Source organism: Orycteropus afer, unplaced genomic scaffold, assembly GCF_000298275.1.
Source record: "Orycteropus afer afer isolate SDZICR_OR568_19922 unplaced genomic scaffold, OryAfe1.0 scaffold00049, whole genome shotgun sequence".
In the NCBI taxonomy this organism is placed as follows: Eukaryota; Metazoa; Chordata; class Mammalia; order Tubulidentata; family Orycteropodidae; genus Orycteropus; species Orycteropus afer.
The window spans coordinates 10,444,241-10,453,782 of NW_006921636.1; the positions used below are offsets into that span (position 1 = coordinate 10,444,241).

At 57.1% G+C, this 9,542-nt stretch overlaps 1 protein-coding gene across 1 annotated transcript; it reads left to right on the forward strand.

Moving 5' to 3' along the window:
- Positions 1-414: 414 nt before the first annotated feature.
- SLC35C2 (solute carrier family 35 member C2) lies at positions 415-8,606 on the forward strand. The gene is made up of 9 exons (XM_007938353.2): positions 415-534; positions 1,084-1,234; positions 1,993-2,056; positions 2,699-2,771; positions 3,297-3,465; positions 3,565-3,648; positions 6,879-7,054; positions 8,034-8,163; positions 8,476-8,606. Exons 1-9 carry the CDS (start codon positions 415-417, stop codon positions 8,604-8,606), a joined length of 1,098 nt encoding a protein of 365 aa, XP_007936544.1.
- Positions 8,607-9,542: the final 936 nt, after the last annotated feature.

Consider the following 9,542-nt stretch of genomic DNA (forward strand, 5'->3'; position numbering starts at 1 on the left):
TCAGATTTGTGTTTGTAAAAGGTCACTTTGGAGCAGTTCATAGAGAACGGTTTGAGGGGACATGATTGGACATGGCTCAGAGCGTCATATGTCTAGGAGTGCCTGTGGGATCGGCCCCTTCTGTGGAGCCAGGAGTGAGAGGCGTGGTCTGTCTAAGTGATCAGAGCTGCCCTTTCGTTTCCAGCATCAGCTTGGGGACCTGTGAGCTCTGCGTCCAGTTCACCATGGAAGGGGGCGGATCAGGCCACCTGCCCCAGAGGTGAGGACCCTGCCTGGGGCACTGCTGGTCATTCCCCATCATGGAGGCAAAGAGGACTGCCCTGGCGAGGAGGTGGTCTTGTTGAGAGTCGGGGCCCAGCTCTCCTGGCGCTGTGTGCTGCCCACCCAGCCAGCTCGGGTGCGCGGTGTCCCCGGATGGGGCGGTGGGCCCCCGACGTGGCTTTTCTGTGGAAGGCAGTGCTGACCCTGGGGCTGGTCCTTCTCTACTACTGCTTCTCCATCGGCATCACCTTCTACAACAAATGGCTGACGAAGGTAACTGGAGGCCTGGCCGGTGCGGGGGACGGTGAGGTGGCTGCTGGCGCCGGGAGATGTAACCACTCTGCGGTCTGGGCTCCAGCCGGCCCCCGTGGAAGCCAGCCATGCCTATGGGCAGACCAGGACCCCCGAAGCCTGCCGTGCCAGGCATTCCCCTAAATGTCCAGCTTGGGGAGGGCTGCTGCGGGCTGGGCGGGCAAGCTGAGGCATCTCCGGCGGCAGCAGCTCTTTACCGGCTGGTAGAGAAGTGGTCTGTGTTGTGACAGTACTGCCACACAGCCAACAGCGGGTGACGGTTAGTTCCTGGGTGTAGACTCTGGGGAAGAGCTGGAACAGGTGGCCCAAGTGGAGACAACCCCAAGCTGGGCTTGCGCCCTGTGTCTGCCTCTGCTCCCTCTGAAATGGGACTAGTCATCCTCCATGCAAGTGACCGTGCTGCGGGTGGGCGGCAGCCCCTCACACGCCGCAGCGCGTCGCAGGCCAGGGCTCCCGCAGTGGGGCCGCCGCTGCCTGAGCCGGGCGGGGTCCTGTGCTCGGCCCGTGCAGGGCTTCCACTTCCCCCTGTTCATGACGATGCTGCACCTGGCCGTGATCTTCCTCTTCTCCGCCCTGTCCCGAGCGTTGGTGCACTGCTCCAGCCACAGGGCCCGCGTGGTGCTCAGCTGGACCGACTACCTGCGAAGAGTAGCCCCCACAGGTGTGTGCCAGGCGCTGGGAGTGGAAACCGTAGACCAAGAGCACAAGGAAGTCCTGGGCCTTGAGGCTCGGCTGCCCCTTCTCTTCCCACGCTGGGTCGCTCGCGTATCTCTGCTTACCCTGCGTACCCCACGTTGGCCTGCTCCGTACCCCATCTCCCCCCCATACACACACCCTGCAGGAAAGTCCCCGTGGGGCAGCAGTCTCAGAGTCAGCTCCCCCGTCAGCAGACAGCCTGAGCCAGGCACTCGGCCTCGAGGCCCAGCGGGGAGGGGAAACGCGCCCAGGCTGGGGCAGGTGGTGCCAGGCAGGAGTCCCAGAGCTGCCAGCCAAGACCTGAAGGAGGAGCGGACCTGGCGGGCCTGGGAAGGGCAGACCTCGGTGTGCAGAAAGGGAGCGGAAGGTTCATCAGCACTGAGCCCAGGGCTGGGGAGAGGAGTGGGGGAAGTGAGGTGACAGGCTGGACGGACCTCAGAGGCCACCAGCCTCGGCTCATAACCCCTCCCCCACCACGGGGGCTAGTGAGAACACTGCACAGTCCCTAGGGGCTGTAGCCTTAATGCTGGGGCAGAGCCCCTGCCGGGTTGTGGCCAGGAGTTAACACCCTAGTTGCTGGGCGCAGAGGAGGGCCGAGGGCTCTGGAGAAGGGCTGCAGAGGTGGGGAGCAGGGAGCATTCTGACACCTGGCACAGCCTTCCTGGCGCCCCCTGACCGAGCTGCCCCAGCTCACACCGTCCGGCGGGGGCCCTGTCTCCGCAGCCCTGGCAACGGCGCTTGACGTGGGCCTGTCCAACTGGAGCTTCCTGTACATCACCGTCTCCCTGTGAGTACTGGCCACGCCCACCCCCCTCAGCGCCTGTCTGTCCACCCGGGTGCTGCACGCCGCCCATGGGGCCAGTCCTTCACACTCTCAGCTCCTCTGTGGCACCAGCAGTACTCCAAGAAGTCGCAGAGGACTCAGATAAGGTGGTTACCGACATAGCAGGGGCCGAAAGGCAGCGAAAGCCACAGGGAAGAGAAGCCAGCGTGCTATTTGCAGCTGCTGCTTGCTGTTCCTTATCTCTGGTTTGTGCTTCAGAGAGCAAAATGCCTGCCACTCTCCTCTCCTCTCCTCTGATCCTCCCGAGCCTGGTCTCTGTGGAGGGTTAGGTAAATAACAGGCCTCGCTGGCAGCCCTCTCTCCCTCTCCATGACAACAGTCAGATGCCTCTTAGCCAGAGATTTCTTCCGATTAAAGGTCACTTATCTAAAAAAAAAAAAAAAGGCACTTATCAACCCACAAGACTCAGGCGAGTTCTCTCACCCTTTTGTATCCAGGTTGCCCTGCTGCCCCGAGCAGAGCCTGTCATCCTCAGGGAAACCGGGGGGACTCCTGCTCCCCGCTCCACCGAGAGCACCTTTGGTGGCGGGAGGAGGGGTCAAGAGCCCTGGGCTCTGGTGCATTGTGGGGAACTTTCGCTTCCAGGTACACAATGACCAAGTCCTCAGCCGTCCTGTTCATCTTGATCTTCTCTCTGATCTTCAAGCTGGAGGAGCTGGTGAGGCCCCAGCTTCCCTCTTGTCCCTCCTGCCCCCACAGAGACTAAGAGTGAAAAAGGGACTCTGAGCAGTGGCTTGTCACTGTGTGTGACTGAAGAGACTGGCCCAGCCCAGTTGGCCACAGTTCCCTTCTCTGAGAAAGGACCTGAACACGGGGGAGATTCAGGATGTTTGGAAACTGGCGTGGCAGGGTAGGGCCAGAGGAGAAAGAATTCAGGGATGGGGATGAGGTGGAACAGGACTGTGGGGTCACCCTGTTGACAAAGTGCAGGTCAGGGGGTGAGCCACTTGGGGACCTGGGGCAGTCTTAGGAAAGCACTTCAGTATTTAACAGTAGGTGGAGCTGTTGAGTCCATGTGGCTGAATATCCTTGGGCCAGGACTCTGGTGGCAGGAGTTGGGATGAGAGGGTTTCTTGCCCCAGGGACAGCCAAGAACACTGCTGACTCCCGGGCTCCGGGTGCAATGAACTCCAGGCCCTGGAGACCCCCAAGTGAGTTGCAAAACTTCTCCCTGTCCTGTCAGCGAGCAGCCCTGGTGCTGGTGGTGGTCCTCATCGCCGGTGGGCTCTTCATGTTCACCTACAAGTCCACGCAGTTCAACGTGGAGGGCTTCGCCTTGGTGCTGGGGGCCTCGTTCATCGGTGGCATTCGCTGGACCCTTACCCAGATGCTCCTGCAGAAGGCTGAGCTTGGTAAGCGTGGGCTCCCGTGCCAGACACGGGCCCGGGCCCAGGCAGGGTGGAGGGTCGCCCGGCCAGCACTGACGGTTCACCCGTCTCCCCACCCTGCAGGGCTCCAGAACCCCATTGACACCATGTTCCATCTGCAGCCACTCATGTTCCTGGGACTGTTCCCTCTCTTTGCTGTATTTGAAGGTACGTTGGGGCAGCCACCTCACGGGCACTGCAGCACAATCCCCAGTCCCTGGTCGGAGCTGACACTGGCAGCTACAGAGATCCAGAGCTCAGAGATGTAGGCCCTGCACCAGGCAGCAGGCACAGCTGGGGGCTGGCAGACACTTGAACAGAGTGGCTAGGATCTGCGTGATACGCGCTCCACAGAGAGTGTAGACAAAAGGCAGCGGGCGACAGTAAATGTTCACAGATCCCTAAAGCTATGTAGGGTATTCGAGTTGCTTTAAACATATAAACTCATTTCATCTTCACAAAAACCCTGGGTGCCGGTGCTGTTACTGTCCCATTTTACAGATAAAGAAACTGAGACCAAGAGAAGTAAAGATAATTAGCCAGCCCCCTGCTTGTAGCTGAGCTGGAACATGGGTCAGTCCAGCAGCGTGGCTGCAGAGTTCCGCTTGCCTCTCGGAAGGAGCGGGGTTGTGAATTACTTTATGAAGGGGAAGAGGAGGGCAAGCCCAAAAGGCTTCCCCGACACTGTGGTGGAGGAAGAATGGGATTTGGGCAGGCTGATGGGGACAGGCACCTGAGAAACGAGTACAGGTTCGGACTTTTCAAGTCATCTCACAGCAAGCTTGTGTTCTGGGCAGGACAGGCCCTTTGGGGTTGGCTGAGGGTGCGGGCCTGGGGTGGGGGTGGGCCAGCCACTCCTGGCCACCTTCACGAGGTGAGGCGATATGAGGGGGACACGACTGGGTGCCACAGGCTGGGAGATTCAGTCCCCCCCTTCCCCCCTTTGGATGTTTTGGGATCATAGGCTGTCCCCGGGTAACAAATGAGATCCGTTCTGTATCTTTCAGAATTTGTGGGTTCAGACCAGGTGCGGATGGTTTCCATTTCGCCTTACTTTAGTGCAAAAAAAGGCTCAGAGCCTGTCCAGTGATTTCAGAGGTGATGGTGATGCAGAAGTTGTTGTGAGTTAGGGGTGGGTTTAGTCAGTTCAAAACCAAGCCAAACCCACTGCCATCACGTCGATTCCTACTCATAGTGACACCCACTGGGTTTCCAAGGCCATAAATCTTCATGGAAGTAGATTGCCCCATCTTCCTTCTGCAGAGTAGATGGTGGGTTTGAACTGCCAGCCTTCTGGTTAGCATTCAAATGCTTTAAGCACTACACCACCAGAGCTCATTTTGAAGTGAGGGAAAATTTATGTGATATTAAAGGGCAGGTACAAGCTAGAGTTGTCGTAAGTCAGCTTTCGGAACCCAGGGCCTGCTGTAGTCTTTATCCCCTGTCTGCTATCCTTCCCGCTCAGTTCTGTCTGTCCGCAGGGTCATTACAGAGAAGCCCGTCCCATATCCATTTACGTTTCAAGCAGTGAAGCGTCTCGAGCCTCCCTAAGAAAATCATTCCTCGGCCCGTTGTCTAGGAAACTTCTCTTCTGAAGCCTCATTTTTTCCCTTTAAACATCTCTCCCCATTCCTTCAGTATACCCCCTTGTACCACACGCTGCATGCTCCCTCCCTTCTGGGGTGTTTACACCATTCCCCATCTCTGCACACCCTCGTCCAGAAGCCCCAGCTAGTCGTCACTCAGCAAAGCTGCATGGGTTTAGCTCCTTTAATCTCTTCTGGTAAATTAATCCCCCAAGCACCTTCATTACTTATGTTGCTCTTCCCCGAATTCCCTTCAATTTGCCGACGCCTTTGCATTACTGCTGAGCCCAGCACCAAACATCGTGTCCTACATTGTGTGACTGTGTGCCTGGGGGGAGCTGTCACTTTGCATTTCTTTAGTGCTTCCCTCCAAAATTCTCCCCGCTCTCTCCCGGCTTTGGACCACCACGGGGCTCTCTGTGTCTGGCTTGGGGCTTACCTTTACACGCTGTTCAGACACTGGGGAATAGGCGCCCTGCTGGTCGGAGGGACCCCCGGAGTCGTTCTCTCTGATGGACAGTGTCAGAGGGCCCATGAATCCTGTGGAAGTCTAAGCAGCATCGTGGGTGTGTGGGTGTGTAGGTGGATGTTTCCAGAGCAAGAGTCCAGGACTTTTATCGTATGTTCATATACGTGTGTGTGGGTGTGTACATAAAGGCATACCTTGTTTTATTGCACTTCACAAACACTGCACTTTTTACAAATTGAAGGTTGTGGCAACCCTGTGTCGAATAAGTCCATCAGCACCATTTTTTACAGCAGCATGTACTCACTTCATGTCTCTGTGTCACAAATTGGTAATTCTCACGTCACACTTTTTCATAATACTGAAAAAAAAAAAACCCACTGCTGTCGAATCGATTCTGACTCATAACAACCCCATTGGGTTTTTGAGGCAGTAACTCTTTATGTAAGTAGATCGCACCATCTTACTTCTGCGGAGTAGCTGGCAGGTTTGAACTGTGAACCTTCTGGTTAGCAGTCGACTGCCTTATCCACTGCGCCACCAGAGCTGCTCACGATGCTGCTGCACACTTAACAGACTACAGTGTAGTGTGAACATAACTGTTGTATGCACTGGAAAACCAGAAAGTCATGTGACTTTTCTAGTGCGATATTTGCTTTATTGCAGTGGTTTGGAACCAAACCCACAATGTCTCTGAGTTATGCCTGTATGTGTATGTATTTTTCTTTTTGAGAAATACTCATGAAATTCCATTGCCTGTTTGAGAAACACTGATCCAACCCCAAGCTCCTCATGTTATCCGTGGGGAAACTGAGGTCCAGTTAAGGAGGCTGGCAGGGATGGAGTTTTGTCCCTGGTTTATAGATAACCTGGGACTGAGGACCCCCGAGTGGCCAGGCAGGCCTCCTTGGTGGGCTGTCCTGCTTCTCTCCAGCCCACTGGTTGTCATGACAGTAGAAGCCACATGAAGTCACCTCCCTGGCCCACCTTCCCCCAGGAACAGGAGGCTGTGCCCCGTGGAATAGGGTGCTGCGAGCCCCGGGGCTCCACCTGCCCACCCCTTACTCCCCGGCAGTGTCGCTGCCATGTGTTGCCCCAGGGCTCTCCTGCAGCCTACTCTGCGTCCTTGGTGTCCTCCGTCCCCCCACCCACCCCCACCTCAGGCCATCTGTGTGGGATCACTGTCTTCCTCCCTCCCGCCCTCCTCCCTCCCATCTCAGGCCTCACAGTCAGCAGATACTCAGGAAGTGGTCACTGGCATCTTCTGGTTAGTGGGTAGGGCCAGGTGGCCACTGGGCAGGTGCACCCGGGGCCTGGCGTCCCACCTGTCTCCCCATTGCTTCCAGGTCTCCATTTGTCCACGTCGGAGAAGATCTTCCGTTCCCAGGACACGGGGCTGCTTCTGCGGGTGCTGGGGAGCCTCTTCCTCGGCGGGGTCCTCGCCTTCGGTCTGGGCTTCTCCGAGTTCCTCCTGGTCTCCAGGACCTCCAGCCTCACGCTCTCCATTGCTGGCATTTTTAAGGTACAGACTTGGAGGCCACCCCTGTCCTGTCTTAGAGGGGAGCCCCCTAGGGGTGTTTCTCAGACGGCAGCTTCTGTCCCAGCTCCTGCATCCCAGGGCTCAGTGGATAACGGACTGAAGCCCGGTTGGTGCCAGTCCCCGTGTGGAGTGCTGTGCTCACATCCGTGCTCCCTGCAATCATCACAGCAGCCTGTGGGGCGCGGATGATCGTCCCCATTTCGCAGATGGGGAAAGCACACCAAGCGCTGTGCCTCCCCAGCCATACGCAGCTTAGAATGACTGAGCTGGGACTCAGCCTTGGAGCCAGTTCCATATTTCCTTGAGTGCCAGCTCTGATCATGTAGGAGTGGCTTCCAGCCATGGTGGGTTCAGAAGTCCCCATCCAGACTCATTATTAAAGAGATCCATGATTGATTAGCAATGTCTGCCATGGGCACAGCAGCAGGTAGTAACATCATCAGTGTGAGCACCATCTGTTTGCTCATCTTGCCTTTTTTGCCACCTAGAAGCCTCCCCCCTTCTCCTCCCTCCCTGCCCACTCTCCTCCCCTCTCCTCACTTCTGCCCTTCCCTCCGCATCACCTCTTCACCCCTCTGCTCAGGGCCTAGAGAGATTTTCTCGTTGACTAGACAGCCATCAAGACTAGAGGGCAGTTCTCCCTCGCCCTGGGGTGGTTGTAGGCCGGACCCCAGCTCCCAAGCCTGGTTCCCGTTTGCCTCTTCGCCTGCTGGCAGGCTGAGAGAGCTCCATTTTTGTCGTCGCAGTAACATGGAGGAAAGCCGGCAGGAGAGCCATGCGGGCAGGCCAGGTCCTCCCAGCTCTCGGAACCTCCCTTTGCCCTGAGGCCAGCCTGCCCTTCCTGGACCCTGGCCATATGGCAGGTCTAGCCTGTCCTCTGGGTATGCCCAGCACCCCTGCCCTCCTTGCCCGGGAGCCAGCTCTCCTGTGACGACGTTCACTTCCTGCTTCTCTGCCCCAGGAAGTCTGCACTCTGCTGCTGGCGGCACATTTGCTGGGCGATCAGATCAGCCTCCTGAACTGGCTGGGCTTTGCCCTGTGCCTCTCGGGAATATCCCTGCACGTGGCCATGAAGGCCCTTCATGCCAGAGGTAACTGCGGTCCCTTTCCGAGGTCTGGTTTGCTAGCACCTTGGACTTCCTCTCACCCCAGCCCTGGCTCGTGCCATACCAGGAGGAGCCAGTCTGGTAGCTTTTAGCTACCTGCAGAGCAGTCTGGCCTGGTGGCTCTCGCAGTTGACCTGCCTCTGCCTTGGCTGTTCCTCTAGGCTCAAGAAGCACGCCTGGTCTCCTGTGGGAAGGCGGAGTCTCCAGAGAGTGGGTGGGTGGATGGGTGGGAACCTTGAATCAGGGCAAAGCAAGAGAACACGATTGGTCCTTGACAGTGGTCTCTCTCTTCTCAAGGTGATGGTGGCCCGAAACCCTCGAAGGGGCTGGGGTCCAGCCCCGACCTGGAGCTGCTGCTCCGGGGCAGCCAGCAGGACGAAGAGGACAATGAGGAAGAAGAGTACTTTGTGGCCCAGGGGCAGCAGTGACCAACCAGGGGAGCCCTGGAAGCGGGGTGTCCCTCACCTCACACCCAGGCTGCGGCTCACACCAGCAGCAGCTCAGCTGGCCCTGTGGTTCTACGTGGAGCGGGGGGCAGGGGTGTGGAGCTACCCAGCTGAACCTCGGGGTCCATGTGTTGCCGTGCCGTGGAGCTAGATCAGGGGCCTAGGGCTCCTACCCTTCCCTGCAGAGCTTGGCCAAACAGAATGAGCCCCAAGACTCATGGCCCAGGACCCAGCCCAAGCTGGGTGTACTCTGCTGCAGACACAGTGGAGGAGGGACCTAGTGTGCTGGGTGCCAGGAGCCAAGGTCGTCATGTGGAGGCCCAGCAGCTGTCTGGTCTCCAGGGCCCTGGATTTGGACTGCAGAGCATTTGGGAAGGGAGATGGAAGGCTGGGGCCTTGTCACATGGAGAGCATCTCTGCTCGGAGAGCAGGTTTATTTATAGTTTGGAAATAAATGGCTTACACGTCACTGGCCACCTCAAGTTGCCTGAAACCCATTCTCACTTGGCCTGAAGGTGTGGGGGGCAGGGAAGGCAGGTGTGAAAGCCACAGGTCATAACCCAGGCCTCCAGCATCTCAGGCTCCTGTCTGAACCCCTTTGCCCTCTCCTCGGGAACCCCCAGACCTGCAGGCAGGAGTCGAAGTAATGTTTACTGAGCACAACATGGTGGGAACTTTCCCCTGTTTTTGCAGCCTGGATTTGAATCCCAACCCTGTCACTTACTAGCTGTGTGACTTTAAACAAGTTACTTAACCTCTCTGTGCCACAGTTTCTTCATCTGTCAAATCCCTGGGGATGCTAATACTTACCACATAGTCATTCTGAAGATTAAGTAAGTCAATATCGGTAGCAGTTTATTTTTAAAGTCCTCTTGAGCAACCACAAAATCTTAGAAAAGATAAAACCAAAAAAAAACC

What these genes read in the sequence shown, in the direction of transcription:
- SLC35C2 (XM_007938353.2), top strand. Translation starts at nt 415, where the DNA reads ATGGGGCGGTGGGCCCCCGACGTGGCTTTTCTGTGGAAGGCAGTGCTG. An exon ending in GCGAAGAGTAGCCCCCACAG is followed by an intron (nt 1,235 to 1,992) that starts GTGTGTGCCAGG and finishes CTGTCTCCGCAG; the next exon opens with CCCTGGCAACGGCGCTTGAC. An exon ending in TCTTCAAGCTGGAGGAGCTG is followed by an intron (nt 2,772 to 3,296) that starts GTGAGGCCCCAG and finishes CTGTCCTGTCAG; the next exon opens with CGAGCAGCCCTGGTGCTGGT.